Source organism: Musa acuminata, chromosome BXJ2-11 (assembly GCF_036884655.1).
Source record: "Musa acuminata AAA Group cultivar baxijiao chromosome BXJ2-11, Cavendish_Baxijiao_AAA, whole genome shotgun sequence".
Taxonomy (NCBI): domain Eukaryota; kingdom Viridiplantae; phylum Streptophyta; class Magnoliopsida; order Zingiberales; family Musaceae; genus Musa; species Musa acuminata.
In genome coordinates this window covers 25,268,506-25,291,429 of record NC_088348.1, presented here as the reverse complement: position 1 = coordinate 25,291,429, position 22,924 = coordinate 25,268,506, and the positions used below count along the sequence as shown (strand labels likewise).

The 22,924-nt window shown below is 40.1% G+C and overlaps 2 protein-coding genes across 6 annotated transcripts; both read left to right on the top strand.

Annotated features, from left to right (window-relative positions):
- Positions 1 to 2,968: 2,968 nt before the first annotated feature.
- Positions 2,969 to 9,392, top strand: LOC103971525 (probable glucan endo-1,3-beta-glucosidase A6). 5 transcript variants are annotated; one of them, XM_065131731.1, is made up of 8 exons: positions 2,969 to 3,723; positions 3,859 to 4,090; positions 4,202 to 4,420; positions 4,949 to 5,067; positions 5,215 to 6,106; positions 6,246 to 6,398; positions 6,572 to 7,897; positions 9,061 to 9,392. In XM_065131731.1, the coding sequence occupies exons 6-8, from the start codon at positions 6,332 to 6,334 to the stop codon at positions 9,096 to 9,098; spliced, it is 1,431 nt and encodes a 476-aa protein (XP_064987803.1). In that variant the 5' UTR covers positions 2,969 to 3,723; positions 3,859 to 4,090; positions 4,202 to 4,420; positions 4,949 to 5,067; positions 5,215 to 6,106; positions 6,246 to 6,331; the 3' UTR covers positions 9,099 to 9,392. The 5 variants fall into 5 exon arrangements, with proteins under 5 accessions (XP_064987803.1, XP_064987801.1, XP_064987802.1 ...); XM_065131729.1 differs by having other exon boundaries at positions 4,185 to 4,420; XM_065131730.1 differs by having other exon boundaries at positions 4,171 to 4,420.
- Positions 9,393 to 10,116: 724 nt separating this feature from the next.
- LOC135626442 (AP-4 complex subunit epsilon-like) lies at positions 10,117 to 22,806 on the top strand. Its single transcript, XM_065131726.1, has 11 exons — positions 10,117 to 11,349; positions 12,349 to 12,534; positions 12,613 to 12,828; positions 12,903 to 13,013; positions 14,522 to 14,719; positions 14,829 to 14,960; positions 16,462 to 16,518; positions 16,616 to 16,732; positions 19,787 to 19,864; positions 20,708 to 20,851; positions 21,397 to 22,806. Exons 1-11 carry the CDS (start codon positions 10,747 to 10,749, stop codon positions 22,462 to 22,464), a joined length of 2,910 nt encoding a protein of 969 aa, XP_064987798.1. The 5' UTR covers positions 10,117 to 10,746; the 3' UTR covers positions 22,465 to 22,806.
- The last annotated feature ends 118 nt before the right edge of the window (positions 22,807 to 22,924 follow it).

Below are 22,924 nucleotides of genomic sequence, written 5' to 3'. Positions count from 1 at the left end.
ACATTTAAATTATCCAAAATAAAATCATAGCCGATGTTTTAGGTGGAAACAGAGTTTGTTAATAAATTGTTTGAGTAGCTTTCGCTCACCAGATAGTTGTATAGATTCCTTTCCCAAGGGAGCTAAACAGAAAATGTTGCTTCAATTTAAAGTTGGTTAAATTAAATGAGCATTCTTATATACGTGTTCATATTTCGGTTCCCATCATGCCATTTTGATATTTGTATGTTTTTCAACTTGCCATTCTTGTTCAATTGCCTCTATTCGGTCAACTTTAGAGGCTTCAAGTTAAGAAACAACTGATTGTTTCAACTGATAAGGCTTCAACTTTGGCACAGAGAGATTGAGCACTCACCTGGAAGGGAGAGAGTTTTGCTGAATACTGCCAGGCCTGTGCAATAGCATGCATGGGCAGCAACTGCATATTGCATTAAGGACTCTTTGGTTTATGGTTCTCACAGCTGCATGTGTTCTTGCAATTTTGGCTGTGAAGTTCTTGTGGATATACAACATTAGCAATATTTCATCTGTTGCTTAATAATTTATTTCCCTTGATAATTGACTATTGAAAATGCCGGTGGCATTATGGACTGAAATTTCTTATACTGTGGAATGAAATAAGGGGGAAATTTTTACTAGTCTTGGAAAAGTCTGATTTTTTATCAATAACCTAGGCAGTGTGCTTTTTCTGGAGAAACAGCTATCTGCAAAATGGTTTGTGATTAATTTTGTCAACTCGTACATTTGATTAGTCATTTCACATGGGCTCTTGGATATCATTGTTTGATTTTCTTTATAATTGGGTGAAAGTTTGCCAACTAGATCATCAAAGACAATAAATGCGTAAAATGTAAAATGTTCTAAAATTTAATTCTTCCTGTTTAAGGGTTAGTGCTAACATCTCTTCTCTTGATGAAGGTTTCTTTCATAGAATACCTTTTCTTCCATCATTTCTTTCTTCTTAGTCAATCTGAAACTATTGTTGTTATGAATGGGCATCAAAGGCATTCATCTTAGTCATCATTTTTTCCCACCATTCTGAATCCCATTGCTTTGATATAAATTTTAGATGACATTTATAATTCCTGAAAATAGTTTTCATGAGTAAAATGCCTAGTTAAAAAAGGTTTATTAAAACAGTAGATTAGTTGAAGAAAACTATGAGGTGACTAGTTTAGTTTGGTATCCTTTTTTCTTTCATTTTCAGTCTGCTCGATGCATTTATCAGCTTAATCAGAATCCATTATACATTTAATTGATATTAACATGTGATTGACTTTCTTTTGTGTCTAACCACACTCTCGAGTGTTCTATTCTCATAATGGGGAAGCATATTGTGGATTACTTCTGGAAGTTCTCTTTATGATAATTTCATTATTCAGTTGTCTAGATGAAATAAGTATGATTTTTCTATGTGAGACTCGTCATTTCAGATATATTCGAGGGATATTTGCAAGGATTTCAATGGAAGATAAACTGAATTTCATTTCTAAAATTAAAAAAAAAACTTTTTCTGTATATGTTCCAATATATTTGTGTTGAGTATCAATGGGGAGCTGCTGAGTATATTAGATATAAGAAGGCATCCTGTATTGATGGAGAATATTAGAAGAACATACTGTAGAGTCATGGTCTGCAGTACCGAACTGTACCGCCTGGTACGGGCGGTATGTACCGGTCCGATAGGTTGCCGGTATGCGGACTGCTTGTTACCGGTCCGAGTGCACTGTATCACTGTAGCAGAGCTACAGTACTCGGCACACCTGAGTATACCGCTCGGTACACCCAGGTGTACCGAGCGGTATACCGTACCGTACCGGTACCGAGCCCAGATCGAAACACCGGTACGGTACGATATTGCGAACCTTGCTGTAGACTATTTCTTAATGTTATTTTATCATGGTGATTGGTTTTATCTGAGTAAAGTAAAATCTGTCCTATATGAAACTCACTGGTTACAAACAATGTGTGGCATCTGAAATGTTCTTTATTGTGATGAGACATAACTTGATATTTGAAATGTTCTTCTGTTGTACTTTATGGATATTTGTTAGCTTCCATACTCTTCTAGGTGGTATTGTGATTTCTCATTCAGGAAGAGGACAAGAGAGATTTCTAGCTTGTTATTTAGTTCTGTAGGTAAATGGTCTATGTTACATGTTCTTTTCATGCTTTGATCTTTGCTGTAGGTAAAGATTGTTTTGATCTTTGCTGCCTTGCTTTCTAAATGTTTTGTTAACCATGCGTGCAACAATTGAAAGTTGTCCATGAGAATATCAAGTTACTGACTGTAACTCCTGCAGTAAATAAACTATTAGATGTTTGTCTCTCAGAATTTGCAAAGGCACATGTTGACTGTAATTTTTATGTGACCTTTGTTTTTGTAGTGCTGTTTTCAGTTTTCAATTAATCATGTTGGCAGTTTTTCATCCTTCATTAATAGTTGGTGCAATAACTTAGAAGTGTGATTTACTTATTCTGACAACTTTATTGTAACCAAGAATTGGACTATTGTTTTCAGGCGAAGCACAATGAGAAAAAGCATAAAAAGGAGAACAGGGATACAGAAAAAAGGGAAGGTAAAAAAGGAAGGGACAAAGACCAAAGAAAAGACAAACACAAAGAACAGAAAAATCGAAGAGAAAGGCACAAGGGTGGACGTGGGACATATAATGATAGGATCGAGAAACCGATTCAATGTCACCATAAAGACAGGCTGGAGGGCAGCTGGAAAACTGAAGATATTAAGCATTACAAATTAACTGAGTTGTACTATCAGATCAAACTTGAAGAGAAGGTTGAAGCAAATGGAATGGTCGGTAACTCCACTAGTTTCATCCAAAGAAGCTTTGATGGATCCGGTGCTAAAGCTGCAAAGCTTATGGAAAGAGTTGCAAGTATTATTGTCATTTCTGCTTCTATGTATTCTTTGCCTTGGAGAAACAATGGGATGGACAGCAGATAAATTGCCTAGTTTGATTCAAAGTCATACCGAGGCTTCTGGATCTGCAAATGCTGTTAAAAAAGAATGAAATACAGCTAATTTGGTTCCAGACTTCATTTATCTGGGGCAAAGAGGAAATGGTGGTAATGAACAAAGAGGAAGTGGACTCAAGGGTTTCTCTTCAACAAAGATCTGATGGTCCATACATCACAACTGCAGTGGAAAAGGAGAACTGCAAATGAAACAAAATTGTTGTTCCTATTAGCATGGTACAAAGATCTTCTAATGGTTTGTGCCAATCAGCAGAAAGCTCTACGATTCTGGCTCATAGAAAAGTTGATGCCATTGGCCTTGCAAAGAAAACAGAGGACAGCAGAGAAATCAAGAAACTGGTTCCAAACATCTTTATAGAGCAGAGAGAACAGGGGGAATTGGCCAACCAATTGAGAAGGTTGAAGCAAAAGTATTGAGGGGAAAGAGAATAAAATGGTAGGGGACGCTTGTGGTAGAAATGACCCAAGATGCATGAGCAGTGGTCAGGATAAGAAGAACAAGGACAAGGACAAACTCAAGGAGAAAGGAAAAGAGAAGACAAAATCGAGACATGAATATGAGCAATAAAATAAAGAATATGATGAGATAAGGGATGCAGGAAAAAAAGGATTGGATAGGTATTTCAAATCTAGAACTGCTAGCTTCTCAGAGAGACAAGAAAAGGAGTAGCAATACTGATGAAAATAAGAAGAGAAAGGAACTTGAGATGAATGGCCTTCTGCATGGTGCGTAATTCTTTTTGGCTGCTCTATTTAGCTGCTTTCCTTTGATTCTGCAGGCATCATTTAGTTTTATGGTATTGTAGATGTCATTGCCTTTGGTTATAATTATGTTTCACCTTGTGTGCTTTGTCATTACAGAGAATGATATGCTGCCTGATAAATTCCAAAGGACAACTACCCACACAGAAAATGGGATGCTAGTGGACTCGTCCCATGTTTCTTGTTCTTCCATGAAGCCTGAGGCCATAAATAACATTAAGGCAGAAAAACTTTCTGTAAGTAATGAGGAACACATTCTAAATGGTGTAGAAATGCCTCCACCATCCTCAGATGAATCGAGGTATCCAGCTGTTATAGACAATTCAAAAGGGTGAGTTTCTTTGAAGCCTCACTGTGATTTCAAGTATCTCAGTGAAATATACTCCATGTGCAAAATGGATGATTTGCCAGAGTATGATGACCAGGAATGGCTATACTGCAGCTTTCGACTTCAATCAAAACCAAAGACAGAGCTTGAGGCTAATGAGACACCTCAAGTGTGGGCTGAGGCAATAAGAATTGGGTCCGAGAGTGTTCTCGCTTTGCCCTATGCCGTTCCATTTTTATATCAAACTTCCTTTATACCTGATTCATATTGAAGATATGGTAGCAGGACCGAGATACACAACCTATTTATTCTTGCTGCCTTTCATCCCTTCAGGTATGAGTTCTGATTTGCTGCAACAGTATTACATGTTACCAGTGGCACACAGGACCATTTTAAGCAAGATCTTTGCTGACTCATATAACGCTAGTGGTGAGATGTATCTGATCTTGCAAGACCTGGGTACATTAACTTGTGTAAGTTGGAGGATATGAAATGTATCAGGTGGAAATGAACTTGTAGACTGCACTGTTTTTAAGTGCATAGGTGGATTACTGGGGAGGAGAAACTGCATAAATCGACTCATAATGACTATTCTTATGATGGATGGGGTGTTCCTGCTACACTGATACACAATTTCGGTTTATGTAAATCTTTTTCAGAAGAGGAAATGTACAATAGAAGGGAAAGAGAACCAACTTAAAGAGGCATTTGTCATTCATTGATATCTGACTTACATATAGGCCTACTTTGTTTTGACATGGGGAAAGGATATTTTGTTTTGCTTTGGTAGAGGATTCATTCTTTGAGTTCTTGTTGTGCAATATATTTTGGTAGCTGATGCATGTATTTATTTGGTTGCAGAAGCTGAAATGTAGATGTCAGTCACTTGGCATCCTAAATATATCTCACATCGTGGATGCTCAAATGACTTCTTGAAGCCACAATAATGAAAATGCAGCGATGGCATACTTCTGGACAAGGTACTGAGTTGATGATTTCATTGGGCATATTCAAGTAATGCAATTGTTTCTTGTGATTAATCTTGCATCTTTTTTCCGAGCATCAAAGTGTTGCTACTCTAACGTTGTTCTTTTTCCTGTTTAACACTTGTGACTTTTCCCTCACAGAAGAAGTGAAATGACTGTACAAATAGGAGCCTCAACCCTGTCTCGAGGCAGGCATTCACTGGACAAGATCCGAGTACGTGGCTTCCACCCGCGCACTGCTGGGTAGCGCCTAGGAGAAGCGCCGTTCCCTCGCTGTCTCTTGCCGCACGTCAAACAGCGGCTGCAGATCCCGTCACAGTCAACGTTCTGCCCCGGTGGGATAGGCGCCGGCGAGGAGGCAGGAGCCTGGACCCTGGTTTGTGGCGGGTACTCACTGGAGTACGTGGCCTCCGCATGCGCACCTCGTGGGAGAAGGCTCGGTCCCCTCGCTTTCTCCTCCTGCACAGCAAACAGAGGCCGGTTGTCCCCATCACCGTCAACGGTCGACCGCAGAGGGACCGGCCCAGGGCCAAAGGAGGAGCCTGAACCCTGTCTTACGGCGCGTACTCACTCGACAATATCCGAGTACGTGCCATCCGCTCGCGGACCACTGGGCTGCGGGTGTGACTCATCCGAACCAGAAAACAGCATCTGAAGGTCCCCAGCATCATCAGCGATAGACGGCTACGGGATGGGGGCCAGTGCAACGGTAGAAACCTGAACCCTGTCTCGCGGCGCACACTCTCACTGGCCAGAGTTGTCCATGGGAGAGGCTATGTCCCCGCGCTGTCTCCTCCGGCATGGCAAACGGGTCCCCATCATCGTCAACGTTCGAACGGCTCTTTCCTCTGTTTTCTTTATTCCCGGCGCTTTCTTTCTCCAAAACTAAGAAGTAAAAGCGGCAGAGCGCACGCATCCAAAGGAAGCCGAAGCCAGGGCGAAACAAAGCGCAGTTCTTTCGCTCTGCTACCAAGAACAGACTTGAAAACACCACCACGACAATCTCACCCTCGCTCTCTCTCTCCATTGATTGGTACTGTTTAACCCTTGTCGTCTTACTTCCGGTACCTGAAGTGGTTCAACTCGCCATGAATGCCTTTTTCATTTACCCCTTGGAATTTCCTATAAAGGTCGCAACTTTCCTGACTCCCCGAGTTTATTGTGAGTTGCAGCGCTGCTAATTTCCCGTGTTGGAAGCTCGAGAAACGGAAGAGCCGAGGAATCCAGAGAAGAGAAGCAGCTTTCTTCGCGCCTGACCATGCTGCGGCACAGAGAAATGGCCCTCCTCCCTCTTCTCATTCTGCTCTGCTTCTTCTCTTCGCTGGGTAAAGCAATCGCTCGTTTGTTTCTCTGCTTTTGTTTTCTTCGCTCGATGTTCTTCGTCATATGTGCTTCGTCTTTGGCTGCGCAAATTTGGATATTTTTGGCCCTTTTTAGGTCCAAAGGTCTGGTTTTTATCTGCTTGTAGTGCTTTGTGACGCTCTGTTCTCGTCTGTAGCAGCGAAAGGTGGGAGATTTGCGAGGCTGGGCATCAACTATGGCACCCTCGGAGACGACCTCCCCTCCGCCGCCCGCTCCGTGGCCCTCCTCCGGTCCCTCGGCGCCGGCGCCGTGAAGATCTACGACGCCAACCCGGCCATCCTCCGCGCCCTCGCCGGAACCCGCCTCCGCGTCTCCATTATGGTGCCCAACGAGATAATCCCCTCCCTGGGCACCAACGCCTCCCTCGCAGACGCCTGGGTCGCCGCCTACCTCACCCCCTTCTACCCCGCCGTCCGTGTCCGCTACCTCCTCGTCGGCAACGAGATCCTTTCCTACACCTCCCTCGCTAGCTCCACCTGGCCTTTTCTCGTCCCTGCCATGGTCAACATCCACCGCTCTCTCATCGCCCGCTCCATCCGCGATGTCAAGGTCAGCACGACCTTCGCCATGGACGCCCTCGGGATCTCCTTTCCGCCCTCCGCCGGCGCCTTCCGCTCGGACATTGCCGAACCGGTGATCCGACCTCTCCTCCGGTTCCTTCACAAGACCCGCTCCTACTACTTCGTCGACGCCTACCCTTACCTTGCCTGGGCCTCGAATCCCTCCTCCATCCGCCTCGACTACGCCCTCTTCACCGCCAATTCGAGCTTCAACTACTTCGACCCCGGAAGCAAGCTGACCTACACCAACCTGTTGGACCAGATGCTCGATGCGGTGGCGGCCGCGATGGGCCGTCTAGGGTTCGGCGACGTCCGGATGGCCGTGGCCGAGACTGGTTGGCCGAACGCCGGTGACCTGGACCAGATTGGAGCGAATGTCCACAACGCGGCCACTTACAACCGGAACCTCGTGCAGCGGATGGCGGCGCGGCCTGCGGCGGGGACGCCGGCCAGACCAGGGGCGCTGATGCCGGTGTTCATCTTCTCGCTTTACAACGAGAACCAGAAGCCGGGGCCGGGGACGGAGCGCCACTGGGGCTTGCTCTACCCCCACGGGAAGATGGCCTACGATGTGGACCTGAGCGGGCGGCGGCCGTTGGCGTCATACCCGTCGCTGCCGCCCCCGGAGAACAACGAGCCGTACAAGGGGCAGATATGGTGCGTGTTCGGCGGTGGTCGGAGGGCGGCGTCGAACGCGACGGCAGTGGGGGCGGCGCTGGCGTATGCTTGCGGGCAGGGGAACGGCACATGCGACGAGATCCGGCCCGGCGGGCCTTGCCACAAGCCCAACACGATCGTGTCGCACGCCTCTTACGCCTTCAATTCGTACTGGCAGCTGTTTCGGCGGGCCGGTGCGACGTGCTTCTTTGACGGGCTCGCCTTGCAGACCAAAACAGATCCAAGTAAACGCCACATCCTTCTTCCTGTAAAATTTTATGTCAGCATTATTGTCCATAACCTGTTCGCTGAAAGGTCACACTGATGCAACTAATGCAGGTTTGAATGAATGAGCTAGGATTAGATGACAGCAACTTTTACGGCTAACAAAGCAATTACGTCGAGAGCAACTTTCTAGATTAGTAAAGATAATGTGACATGCACCTTATTATAATTAATGGCAACAGATTGGAATTTAATTAAGAAGGGTGTAAATGGTTTCGATTGAATTGTGATAAAACAACAAACACCTAGCTTCGGTTTTAAAAAATTTAACGGCTTAAGATTATGTTTTTGTTGTTATATATATATCATCTGTTCTCGACAATTACTTGCCTGAGTTTGGCAGCTACTGAGAGTGCAATCTATCTATCTTTCTGGTATTCTTGTAGTAAAATTTTGGTATATCTACATCCATATGATTGGCGTAAGTCTTTGTTTTCATGGAGTTCTTTGTCTAAAGTATTATAACAAACAGATCATAGAGATGACCTTAAATACTGATGGTAGTTACACTTGCTATTTTATGATATGATCGACTTTATTATGAATCTCTAATAGTTGATACTGAATAGCATATTGGAGCCTAATGTGTACAGAAGAATATTGAAGAAAGTAACATTATTCTACTTTTCAATGAGTAGTATTTATTTGACAGGTTAGACAAGAACAAAGTAATATTCTATCTTCACAAAATGATTTGGAAGATTAGATGCACAAGCATTCAACTTAAACATGATGTTGCCATTCAACTTGATGCTAAGAAACAATTTCATGTCTTAGTATCTAATGCTTTGAGGTTTAGAATTGCTAAAAGTTATTAAGGGCTTTGCAAAAGCTGGTTTTCTTCATGATAAATATTGTGGTCATGATATTTTCGAGGAAACTAATTCACTCTATGCTTTCTGCGATACTGTCTTATCACTGATACCATTCATATTGCTTCATTAGTATAACAGTTTACGAAATTGTAGATATTATTTTCATGGATGGACAAATGTTATATACCATCACACTATGGTTTTACAATCATGTGGTGAAATCGTAAACTGATGCTTGTATGATTTATTGCTGTATTTGCTGTCTTGATCGACATTGGACGGTTAGATTGACCTGATGATTTCTGCAGGTTATGGATCGTGCAAATACCGAAGTTTGGCAAACTAAGCAGATACTAAAATGTATTGAGGACACCATATTCAAGACTCTGTGAGTGAGATTAGTTTGCAGTGGTGTCTCAGTTTTGAGGATGGATATATCTACATAAATTCGATGATGTTTCACTTCGCCGTCCATATATTCTCTACATGTATCTCTTTTAAACTCCCTTTTTTTGGCATTTTTATCCATTATTGCACTTCATGTAGTGTGTTGATATCAAATGATCGATGTGGTAAACATGGTAGTATTTATCTGGGAATGTGATTTCTAATAGAAAAACTTTGTTGTTTTGGTAGCAAAGTGAGTCTAGACAATGCCACAAGGAAGGTTGGAGTGAGAAAGAAAAGATTAGTTTTAGCCAAAATTCTATTCTTTAGGAATGTGTGTTGAGTTTTTGACATATTTGGTATTAGAGTTGTGATGGATTATCATTTTTAGATAAAAATACTGTTATAAAATTTAAGCATTTTAATAATATTATCGATGATCCGAAGTCTCGAAATAAAATTTTACAATCATAATTCAAAACGAACTACAAACTCAACTTTTAAAATGAATATAACAGTGACAAATTCTTTTTGCAATCCTCAACAAAATTGCTCCTCTAACTTGTAAGTATTCAATGATCTCTAATAAATGAGCATATAGTTCTTCATTCCATGTAAGTATCTTAGATTACTTTATTTCGTTGCTTGCAAGGTGACACAAATTACTACCATTAGCAGTAGTAGAGACGTTGAAGAAAGACTATTGAGAAAGAGCGAGCATTTAATGAAGATCTTTTTGGGATTTCGTAGAGGCTTTTTTTCTTCCTTGGAAAAATAAGGGAAATTGGTAACTATTTATTAGGTGTAGCGTTTTGGGTTCTTCCGATGGGTTGGAGAGTGGTGTGTTAATGACCCAAACATGGGTTCGTTGAGCTACATCGAGCTCGGTCCTTATTTGTTCTCGAACCTGAACCTATAGTCCCCACGCCACATTGGGTCCTCCTCCTCCACGATGATCATTGAAGGAACCCTAATGCTGTATCCTAATATAATATAATTAATCCTCCTTTCCATCCCTCTCGAAGTTTCCGAAAACACTTGGCTTGGAAGTCGGGCGAGTCCCAACGGAAGGCATCACGACGGGTGTGGAAGAAGCCTGATTCGACGAAGGAGACGAACCACTCGACGTCGACGGGAAAGGACGATCCATCGTCTCGGTCGAGGGGATGAGAGGAGGACTTGTCCAGGGATCTCCCAGCGGATTCGGGAGGATCGAGCAAGAGACGGAGGCGATCGGAGACATCCATCGTGTTCGTATCGACCCACGAAGCACGTGACTGGCGATGCGCCTTCGCCCGCAGATCTTACCTTCCGCTTCGAGCGAAGTCCACCCACCAAATTAAACCGAAATAATTCGATGCTTTTTATTAACAAAATCGAATAAAAATCATTCGTTTTCTTCTTCCCCCATCTCTCTTTCTCTCTCTCTGGTTTTAGATCTCGATCTCGATCTGAATAGTGCTGCGCCAAGAAGACCGATCGCAGTTCGTGGGTGGGATTTATTTACTCTGGATCTTGGGCGGAGAAGACCATAGGGTTTCGGATTCGCGGTGGTTCCGGATTGGGATCGGGGGGAATCCTCCCCCTCGTAGCAACGCAAAGCGACCATGGAGCAGTTGAAGACGATCGGACGGGAGTTGGCGATTGGGTCCCATGGCGGATGGGGCCAGTCCAAGGAGTTCCTGGACCTGGTGAAGTCTATCGGGGAGGCGCGCTCCAAGGCGGAGGAGGACCGCATCATCCTCCGGGAGGTGGAGTCGCTCCGCCGCCGCATCGCCGAGCCCGACGTCCCCCGCCGCAAGATGAAGGAGTACATCATTCGCCTCGTCTACGCCGAGATGCTCGGCCATGACGCTTCCTTCGGCTACATCCACGCCGTCAAGATGACCCACGATGACGCGCTCCCCCTCAAGCGCACCGGCTACCTCGCCGTCACCCTCTTCCTCAGCGAGGACCACGACCTCATCATCCTCATCGTTAACACTATCCAGAAGGACCTCCGTTCTGACAACTACCTCGTCGTCTGCGCGGCCCTCGCTGCCGTCTGCAAGCTCATCAACGAGGAGACCATCCCGGCCGTCCTCCCCCAGGTCGTCGACCTCCTCGCGCACCCCAAGGAGGCCGTCCGCAAGAAGGCCGTCATGGCGCTCCACCGATTCTACCAGCGATCCCCGGCCTCAGTGTCCCACCTTGTCTCCAATTTCAGAAAGGTATGTTTTCTTTTTTACGCCCTTGCATTTGTTGTATTCGATTGCAATTTTTTTCCAAAGTTCTTGACATTCAATTTTCTGCACTTAGAAGGATTTCTGGTCGCTAAAAAGGTGCTTCCTTCGGCTTGTTGGTGATTTCTGGTTGTTATTTCTTTTTTGTTCCCCAGGATCTTATCCCTCCAACCAGCCTGCTTTGTTTCAGGAAAATTGTCTTGTTTGAGCCAATAAAAATACTAAACGGCTGTAACATTTCTGGCCTCGAATTGTTTATTAGCACTTGAAAAATACCTGAACAAGTGACTCTTGAAATTAGAATTTAGATGACAAACCAACTGAAGTGGATTCAATTTTTAGAAAAGGAACCTTCCCTTTAGATTTGAGAAGCAATTAAACAGATTGAATGAGACAGACCACCATTATATGAAAAAGGGGTAGAGTTGATGTAAACAGCACTAACATGTATGCAGGAATTTCTCTGTGCTTGGTTTTGCGGAAACTTACCCAGAGCTTCTTAATTTGATATTGACCTTACATACTAGCCCAAGCATTCTGCACCAGGCACAAAAGACAGAAAATTATTTGTTTGCCTTGATAGTATAGCTCGATTGTAAAGGGAAATAATTGAATATCAGTCAGAGTAGAATGGAAGTGAAGAGGGAATGAATTGGGCCAGACTCCAGGGGTTAATCTAGGCATGTTACAACCTGATGATTATATCTTGCTAAATCAAGTGAATTTCAGAACCTGGGTAAATTAAGCTTAGCTTGTTTTCTTAGATCATCACGTATGAAAGGGTTTCGATTATCTATCTGACTGTAACATTTCTCTGATCATTAGATTTTATAATACCAGGCTTTTCCTTGACAAGCTACTTTACATACTATATCAATCTTCTTACAAATTTTTTTTTTGTAAACTTTGTTGATTATTTCTTCTACTCATGTCTGGCATGGCTTTCTGTGAGCTAATATTTTTATTTATTGATTGATTATGTTGCAGAGGCTATGTGATAATGATCCTGGAGTTATGGGTGCAACACTTTGTCCTCTGTTTGATCTCATTTGTGCAGATGTAAACTCATACAAGGATTTGGTTATCAGTTTTGTTGGCATTCTTAAGCAAGTAGCCGAAAGAAGGCTTCCAAAGACTTACGACTATCATCAAATGGCTGCTCCATTTATTCAGGTATTATGGCAGCTATGATACTTGAATCTCAGTACTCGTCACAGTTCTACATTGTTAGCTTGCTATTTTTCTTTACAGATAAAACTACTAAAGATTCTTGCACTGCTCGGGAGTGGTGATAAGCAAGCAAGTGGACACATGTATAATGTCCTTGGTGACATTTTTAGGAAGTGTGAACAATCAAGCAACATTGGTAATGCTGTGCTATATGAAAGCATATGTTGTGTTTCATCGATCCATCCAAATGCTAAGTTACTGGAGGCTGCAGCAGAAGCTACTTCAAAGTTTTTGAAGGCATGTCTACCTTTTTGTTTTTGGTTGATAATGACATGCTTTGAGTTTCTTATTTCTGTCATTTTCGTGGGCAGAGTGATAGTCATAACCTCAAATACATGGGTGTCGATGCTCTTGGCAGACTGATCAGAATAAATCCAGATATTGCCGAAGAACACCAACTGGCTGTCATTGATTGCTTAGAGGTAATACTTCTCAAAAGAAACATGCTTTTTGGAGTTACACTACAACCTATGGTCACTAATCATAAGTTTGATAGAACTCATTGTATGCTCAATCCCCATGAAGAATTTAAACCCTAAACATTAAATTTGGGAAGAAAAACGTATGTTACTTTTATTTAAATTAAAAATTCATTGATCTTGCTAATCAACGTTGTTTGTCTACCTAAGCGCTAAACCCACATGTAATCCTTTGTCCTAAGTTCTCAGTTCAGTAATATGGACCAGAAAGAAAGGGCCCATTTGCTTTACTTTGTTATGGGCCAGAAATCCATAGTTCTACATGTGATCAAGCATTCTTCATTTCCCAAAGGCAAGGATTCTGATGCTGCATTTCATGCACATGCTAGCCTTGGATTGGAAGTATCTTTTGCTGCATCAATCAATTGCACATTTAATAACTACTTCACAAAACAGAGATTATTTTATGTTTTCTTGATACACAATAAATGAAATAAATGCTTTGATTATTTCTATTATATCTAGATGTGTATAAAAATATATGTTCTTACAATTTAACTTTACATGATTATGTTTCGTTTTTTGTATGATTTTATAAACACATGCCAAATCCTATATGCTATTTAACAAAATCATCTGGTAATTTGCCAATATTTTATGTTTCCAATATAACCTACTTAGGAAAACATTTTACTTGAAAAATATTTGACATATAATATAGAAGTTCACAATTTTATATCAGAGCATTACAAAATAAAACATTTAAATTAAGATTTGTGGAACAGAAAAGAAAATCAAGGATACAAGAAAAGTGTGAGACATGGAACTAAATAGTGACAGTCTTACTATCTGTTTCGTGGGGATAACTAGTCAGTTTTTTCATGCAGTGGAAAGAGATAAAAACAAGTATCTGTTTGCTACAACAGCAACAATATCGAAACAAGATATAAGGTGTCTATTTGTATAATTGATTAATTTATTACAAGATTGTCTTTTAAAACTATTGTGTACAGAAATTGCATAGTATATAACAGTGATTTGCTTTGCAAAAGGTGTAACCAAGGTATACAGTTTCGAATAATACCGCTCGTATCGGGCGGTACGTATCGGTCCGTCAGTTGACCGGTACACAGATCGCCCGTTACCAGACAGTATATATATAAAATACCGAACGATATACCGCTCGGTATACAGTATCGTACTGTACCGAACGAATGTCGAAATGTCGGTACGATACGATATTTCAAACCTTGGGTGTAACAACAGTCAAAATGGAATAATAGGTGAATTTCTAGAGCAATCAGATGACTAAACAAGTCGTCTTTGTAGTTAATTGTTATCCAGTATAGTTATTTACTCATGATCAAGCTTTCTTTGTTGTAGATCTATAGTATTTTGCTTTGAGCATGCCTATTGATGTTCTAGGTTTGCTAGTATGTGCTTGTGCACATGACTTTGTCACATATTTAAGAAATGATTGGACCAACTTGGTTTTAAATTCATTCCTACAGGATCCTGATGATACCCTAAAGCGCAAGACCTTTGAATTACTGTATAAAATGACGAAGTCTACTAATGTTGAAGTAATAGTTGGCCGTATGATTGAATACATGATAAACATCAGTGATAATCACTACAAAACAGAGATTGCCTCACGTTGTGTTGAGCTTGCTGAACAATTCGCACCAACCAATGAATGGTTTATTCAGGTAACTACTTCTAAACCCATATTGTTTAACTCTTACTGATTTACATATATTGTCTCATATTTCTGTAGCTCTCCAAATATTACCTCTGACAAGTTTATTTATTTCCCAGACCATGAATAAGGTCTTTGAGCATGCAGGTGATCTTGTAAATGTTAGAGTGGCACATAATTTAATGCGATTAATTGCTGAAGGATTTGGAGAGGATGATGAAGGTGCTGAAAGTAAGCTGAGGTCTTCAGCAGTAAGTATTTTCGTATTGTCATTATCTCTTTGTCAATGATGAAATATACTACCTCTGATATCGTGTCAGTGTTTGCTTCACTATTTGATAGGCTCTGGAAGAATATGTTCAACAAACTTTTCTAGAGTGTGATGTGTTTACCTAGTAACTGTGTTGTAGACTGCTTATACGTTGATTTCGGTGAAGTCCAACAATTCAAGCTTCAGGAATGGAGAGTATTTTCATTGATCGCAAGCAGGGTACTTGATGTTGGAAAAAGTTCTCACAAGGTTTTGAAGGTCTTAATGAATTGCGAGTAATTAGATGCAATAATGCTGAACCTATTAAACCGACATTGGATGAGAGTAGCAGAAGTCACACAACTCAATTCCCTGTTGTTATCTTGACCTTTCCCTTCCATATTTGATATGTGGTGTCGTGTGATATCATGGTTTAGTCCCATATCAGAAATGAGCTTGGCTTATAAAGGCTTGATGGTACAAGATTGTTAACTTTTTTTCAAGCAATTTGGACCAGCAGTTTTGGATCAATAAGTTAACAAGTCAGTTATTCTATTAGGTTGCATCATGACAAATGGTATCGGAGTCAACCTAGGATTCATTTAGTGAGGGCTTGAGTAGAATATGGTTACTCGTGGACAACGCTAGAGGGCACATCACAACAGGGAGTCATCATTGAGCTAGACCTCACATGCTGCATACTAGGGTTCGATTTAGTCTATATTGGTACTTAACGAGGATGTCAAATCCTTATATGAGGGAAATTGTAATACTTTGATTTAGTTCCACATTGAAAATGGACTATTTACTGGAGCCTAAGCATCTTGGGTCAGTGTTTCAGTTATTCCATCAGGCCAAGTCGTGGTAGTTTGGTTATGAAGTTCTCTTGATTGGTGTTCCAAGCTTCCAATAGCTGTTAGGCAACCCTCCAATCGCTAGTAGCATGTTGATTCATTAGCAAGCTATGTTATAGTCAGATAACTTGGAAAAGATACTTGGCATTCCAATTCGCCTTCTTTTTTTTTTTTGCCCAATTTGCAATTCTACTCTGTTTTTTCTTCTTTCACAATTTTTCTCTTCATATTTTTCATTTTGTCTCCGTCTTCCCATTTCTATCACGCATCACCTAGTTGGTTTAAATTATTACTAAAGGATATTGTATCCATTTTGAACCTTTTAAAGTTTATCTTTGAAAATTCAACATCATGCTTTGGGTATATATTCATAATAGTCTAGTCTATGGCATTAATTTGTGATGAATGAATGGGATTCAACATATGATATAACTTTCTCTAATTTTATCACTATGCTGGCTTTTTAAAAATTATGATTTCCCTTTTCACCATAAGTTCTTCAATTGAATTCAGATTACCAGTTTCACATGCTGTTCAGGTCAGTTTGGGTCAACAATGCCTGGGAATTAGTTACTAGTCTGACTAGGTTTCACCACAACCATTGGGGGCCCAACTATCAAACTTTGGTCCTAACTTCTTTCTATGCAGGTGGACTCATACTTGCGTATTCTTGGGGAACCGAAGCTTCCATCTCTGTTTTTACAAGTATTAATCTGTTTCTATTAATTTTATTTTTTATTATTTGTTTTAGCTCAGGAAATTCTCTTTCTTATAAATGTACTCATATTGTGCTTAACTATAGGTCATATGCTGGGTTCTGGGGGAATATGGGACTGCAGATGGGAAATATCCTGCTGCTTATATAATTGGAAAGTTATGTGATGTGACAGAGGCCCTTCTATGTGATGATACTGTCAAGGTATAACTTTTTATTATGTTGTTGCTTAAGTTGAACATTTTGCTTGTGTCATTACAATATTCTAGCTGGTTTGTTCTCTTCTACTGTTCTGGAACATATTAGATATAAAGAAGAAACTGAGAATAACTAATCTACAGGATTGACTCCTGATTATATCTTGTTTTGAGGTCCACATGGATTAAGTTTTCATGCTCAAAGATTTCGTTATAACAGTCCAATGATTATGCTCACATTAGATTTTCGTGATGGACAGACAAGGGTTTGTTCAGCATTATCTAATAGAAATAGGAAACACTTGATTCGTGATGATTATTTAAACAATTAAGCTAGATCACCTATTAAATGGGAAGTTTTGAACTTGAGACTAAATGGAAGCAAATTCTTCTATGAAAAATTAGTGTAGTTGAGATGAGAGTGTTGAGGTGCATTTATAAGAGTGGGATTACTAGGAAAGATAGAACAAGGAATATTTTCGTCCTGAATTATTAAGTGGTCCCAATAGAGGATAAAACAATGGATAAACATTTAAAACAATATGAACATTGTAAAAGGAGATCTATAAATGCTATGATTAGAGAAGGTAAGTTGATTAGGATTAATGGTCCAGTGAAAGGCACACTGTAGTAGAAACAACAAAAAGAGATTTGAATGCTCTTGACCTAATTAGGGATATTATGGTACATAAAGTTAAATGGTGGAATGAAAATCTAGGTAGCTAACCCATATAATTAGCAAATTACGACTTCCTGTTGTCATAGTTAAGAAACAGGTCCTTTATCTCAATTGTGAAAGACAAATCCATAATTCAACTGCACATCCTTCATACTTGAGAAGATGAAGGTGATATCAATGAACAATCATCTGATAGCTGGTTAAATGTTGACCTTAGCATTTTATTGTAAATATTTTGCTTATTTTGAATGTCTGATGTTTGAATATTTGACAGACTTGTACTGTGTACTAGCAAGGTCATGATCCTAGGAGTCTTTATGCCTAGAGTCCTATTATATGACTTAGGCAGTTTAAAAGTAGGGGTGTGATGACAATTCAATGAAATTTGTGAAACGATGACCTAAAAATACACAAGATAACTCTATTATGTACACTCATTCCGTAGTAGGGAATGTGATGATAATGCAATGGACTTTGTGAAATAATTAACTAAAATATGCAAGTCAATAACTAAATGTACCTTGTGAAACATAGCTGAACTCTTCATGTGGCTTACCTTAAACAAATGAATTTGTTCTGGCTATAGTCAAGAAGAAATTAAGGAATAAATTTACTTACAGTTTCTGCAGTCATCCTGACAAAACCATAGATAATATCATATTCATTAGGTTTTTTTCTAAGAAAATTTGTTTTATCATTAAGAGTCATTTCCAACCAAAATTTCATTGGGCTGGATTACCTGTAGAAAAAAAAAGGCTCAAAGCCTCAAAGTATCTTTTCCTATGATGTTCATTTCCCGGTTCCTCACTGGAAACTTGTATATGTTAAGAAATCAAGTACAGGATCTTATCTCTTGAGCATCACTTCTTTCTCCTTTCCTTTCGTCCTGGTTTAAGCTCTTTTGCCCCATTGTCGAAATTTGTTAAATAAAATCAAGCTGCTTGAAAATTTCTCATCTCAAGCCTTGGGATTAGACTTGAGAATGGTCATCAAAATAAGGAGTCAAACAGTCATTTGCTTTATATCAATCATGAACTTTGAAGCTTGAAGTTAATTTCTGGATCAGCTTGTTTGAATCAGCATTTGCCAGATTGGCAAGTTTAATTTATGATTGGACATAGACAACCATCTCCTTGTCAGTTTTTTTGGATAAAAAACATTGAAAACCTGCCAGAGTTCAGCTGGTGCAACCATCTTAAGCCAGTTTGGTTTGCCACTATGTAGTTTGTCAAAGGAAAAATAGTAAGAATTCTTAGAGGGAGAAAGAGGAAAATAGGAGGAGAAAGGGAAGAGGACTGAAGAAAATGGAAGCAGTGTAGAGACACGTACACACACAGAGTGCAACAAACCTTGATCCTTGGTCATGAAGAGTGCAAAGGCAGCATTTTCCATACATCTTTTGCTTGGTTTCACTTTCAGTTATGGATGGGATGCAGAAATTTTGTTAGACGTTGCAATTGCTAGGGTCTGGTTTAATAATTGATCCATTCCGATCATGGTGCACATATAACAGCGTAATTCTGTAGTAGAGCTTTGGGTTTCAAAATGTGTATGTTCTGGTGATAGAATAAATTAGATGGAGTGACTTGCAGATTTTACCATGATATGAAAAAGAAAAGAAATGCACAAATTTTTTTAGAGAAATATGCAGCATATATATAGCAAAAGTTGTAATGAACCTTGTTTAAAGGAAAACATTTTTAAGCTCCCACAGGGAGTGCCTAGTGTTGTTACTTTGTTTGGCGTTAGAGGCGTGTCTACCTGCTTACTGATTTTAGACCTATTGCTAATTATCTGATCCTCTATTTACATATTTGACAAATTCCTGCGTTGGAGAGATTGATGTGGCATCAGTGACAATTGGCGTGTTATATTTGTGTGATACCAAAGCTTGATGAAGGCTTATGTCCTATTGCCTTTTGTTTTTTTATCAACATTTTATCATCTGGAAAAGAAAAATAGTGCCATGTAAACAGCTCCATTATGCTCATAATACATTGTTGTTTGTGCAACATATTGTCTTGTTAATATTATGACCTTTCTTTTTATATTTTTTGTTGCTTATGAATGTGCTAGTTGCTTGAAGTGTGTTCATTTGCATTTTGTCGATATCTATTTCCAACAGTTAGGTAGGCTTGTGCAATATCAGCTATTGTAAAATTTTGTGCATTGAAGTTGCAGCAGGAAGGAAAGTCAATAAACTTGCTCCATTATGCTCATAGGGCATTATAGTTTGTGCAACATAGTGTCTTATTAATATTATGACCTTATTCATTTATCTTCTCGTCCCCACTTTCATTAATTTATTACTTAAGAATATGCTTAGTTGATTGAAGTGCCTGGATTTGCAATTTTGTGATGCTTTTTACAACTGTTTGATAGGCTTATGCAATATCAGCCATCCTGAAAATTTGCGCATTTGAAATTGCTGAAGGAAGGAAAGTTGAAATGTTGCCTGAGGTAACTGATCTTGTATCACTCATTTTTTATCGGTCTTTATGACCTTGTTCTATGTCTAGTCATTGAAGCTGAATTTGGTTGTTCATTGTTTCGTCAGACTGTGGGCTTATTTCCTACTTAGATCATTAAATTTTCTCTTAATATTGGAGAATGAATATTTTCTAGAATGCATGCATGTTCTCGAATACGTATATATCTATAGTTTCAAGTATCCAAGATAACTTTTTCTATGGATTCTAATGACCACATGCTTTTTTTTTTGCTGTGATCTATATGTGATTTAGGTATTATGGATGCACATCAAAAGCCTACCTTGGACAGGGATGTTAAAGTTACTATATTGAAATCTTGCTAAGATAATGATAGGATATTTATTATTTTATAGTAAAATTCTTGTGCACCACAAGCTTTATTTTTTGGACAGTTATTCATGTTTTTTTGTGCACCTCTAGATTTGCAAATTATTGCCGATGGAAGAACAACTTTTTATTTTACACCTAAATATTTGCATATTTACACTGGAAAACTTGAAAACTTGCAAAGGTTCCACTATAAAGCGTGTAAAGTTCCTCATCAGCTGGGTTGTCTCAGAGAGGCTTTTGAATGCGTACTAAATTAGTTCCTCAAACTTAGATGCGACCATTTTTTTCGTACTTCATAAGATTTTAAATATAGCTCGGCTTTGCTTTAAGGAACTCAAGAAATAAGATAGCAGAATATAAATGATCTGTTTTGATATTATCTGATATATGAAAATGTTGTTATTTGATTAAATTCTACATGGATTTCTATTTCACATATCTTTTTTTTCTAGCTTGTTTTAACTACTCATGGCCTTTGCAGTGTCAATCCCTAATTGATGAACTATCCACATCACATTCGACAGACTTACAGCAACGTGCATATGAGCTACAAGCATTGCTATGCTTAGAGAGTCAAGCTGTTGAAAGTGTCATGCCACTTGATGCTAGTTGTGAGGATATTGAGGTAATTTTATAGCAGTTTCCACATTGCCAGCCATATTTTGTTAGCGGGCATGACAGTATGGGTAATACCATTGTAAAGAATTTGTCTTATATTTTTTGGTTACTAGTGATCATGTGCTGTTCATGTTTTCAATATCTTGCATGCAATTCTTTAAGATGCCTAACAATAGGATGTAGAGGATATATGTACGGTTTGCTGAAAGAATTGCATTCTTGTTGCCCCCACTTGCTAGTGTGTTACTTCCACCTACGGCCATTGGCTAAAATATGCTGAATGCTTAGACATATTTGGCTATTTTTTACATGTCCTGTCAAATCTTTTTGCAAAAAGCTTAAGTTGCCCTGAAAGTTATATGGCCCTCTAACTTTTAGCAAACTGCTGTCTGCCATTGGACCACAAATGTTGACATAATTAATTCTAGCTTTTTGTTATATTTATTAATCATCAGATACATAGTATTTGTGTATTCTTAGGACTTCCATATCATTGTGTCTCATTGTTTCTCAGGCCATTCCAATATGCTGATAAAAATGTGGTTATTGCAGATTGACAAGAATCTCACTTTCTTGAAAGATTTTGTTCAACAATCCATTGAAAATGGTGCGACGCCTTACATTCCAGAGAGTGAACGGTCAGGCATGTCTAATGTTAGCAATTTCAAGAGCCAGTACCAGCATGAAGCTTCTAGCCATATGCTTAGGTTTGAGGCATATGAGCTTCCAAGGCCCTCACCTGCACATGTGATCCCTCACGTCTCAGTTCCAACACCAATTGCCGATCTTTTTCCAGTGCCTGAGACCACCTGCAATAGCGAAACAAGCCAGGCTTCTAAGCTACCATCAGTGGCTGGTGCATCTTCTGCAGCTCATGGAATTAAGCTTCACCTTGATGGTGTTCAGAGGAGGTGGGGTAGGCCTACGTATTCATCTTCTTCTGGACCATCTAGTACAACCTCGACAGAGAAGACAACAAATGGGGTCACTCATATTGATGGGGTTGGCTCGCAATCACGTGATAAGTTGAATGAGTCAAGGAGACAACAGCCGGAAGTTTCAGCTGAAAAGCAAAAGTTAGCAGCTTCACTCTTTGGTGGTTCAGCTGGTAAAACTGAGAAGAAAGCAACATCGACCCAAAGGGCACCTAAGGGAAACACACGGAATGCTGAGAGACCAGGTGCAGCTAGATCCGGTAGTCCTGAAACATCCAAGGAAAAGGCTGCCCCTTCTGTCCCTGATCTACTTGATCTGGGTGAACCAAACCCTACCAGCACCACGATTGTCGATCCCTTTAAGCAGTTGGAAGGGCTTGTAGGGCCAGCACCCATGCCATCACCGCTTGATAATTCTGTCAAAACTAGTGGTTTCGAAACGCCTGATCTGATGGCGGCAGCGTACACAGACCTACTTCCGAGTGGATCAAGCAGTGGTTCCCTAAGTTCCACTACTACAGACATGTATTCGGTTGATAAAACCTCAAATACAGCAACAAGTGTGCCATCAATTAAGAAGGGCCCATTTCCACAAGATTCCCTTCGAAAGGATGCAAGAGCAAGGCAGTTGGGTGTGACTCCAACAGGAAATAACCCTAACCTGTTCAAGGACTTGCTGGGCTGAAAAGATACTATTCTTGCTTTGTGGTACACATTGCATGGATCTTGATGATCGGCATTAAGGAGTTTGGTGGATTCTTTCAATCACATATATGCGGGAGCGCAATTCATCGGATCTGCTCCCTCCCAATGGTTTGGCCTAAGTGGAAGCATGTATGCTTGATGCACCTTCCTGGTGTAGAGCCGAAACTTAAATGCACATGAAAAGTGTCCCAAACATGGATGTAACGTTTGGTTTTGGGTTTATTTGACAGTTGAGCTTTTTTTTTTTCTTCTTTTGTTCTTCCCCTTTGCACCTCTTGGTTCAACCCTAGTCAAAATCAATCCTAAATCATTCATTTCCTTACTGCTTCTGCAATTGTGCCTGTTTGCATCTGGTGATCATATTGTGCTGTCTCGACTTCCAATGAGCTGTGTATGGGACAATCTCCCTTGTTATGTACAGGCATTCCAAATGATATGTT

What these genes read in the sequence shown, in the direction of transcription:
- LOC135626442 (XM_065131726.1), top strand. Translation starts at nt 10,747, where the DNA reads ATGGAGCAGTTGAAGACGATCGGACGGGAGTTGGCGATTGGGTCCCAT. An exon ending in AAGTTGAAATGTTGCCTGAG is followed by an intron (nt 19,865 to 20,707) that starts GTAACTGATCTT and finishes TGGCCTTTGCAG; the next exon opens with TGTCAATCCCTAATTGATGA. An exon ending in CTAGTTGTGAGGATATTGAG is followed by an intron (nt 20,852 to 21,396) that starts GTAATTTTATAG and finishes TGGTTATTGCAG; the next exon opens with ATTGACAAGAATCTCACTTT.
- LOC103971525 (XM_065131731.1), top strand. Translation starts at nt 6,332, where the DNA reads ATGCTGCGGCACAGAGAAATGGCCCTCCTCCCTCTTCTCATTCTGCTC. An exon ending in CTGCTTCTTCTCTTCGCTGG is followed by an intron (nt 6,399 to 6,571) that starts GTAAAGCAATCG and finishes TCTCGTCTGTAG; the next exon opens with CAGCGAAAGGTGGGAGATTT. An exon ending in GCAGACCAAAACAGATCCAA is followed by an intron (nt 7,898 to 9,060) that starts GTAAACGCCACA and finishes TGATTTCTGCAG; the next exon opens with GTTATGGATCGTGCAAATAC.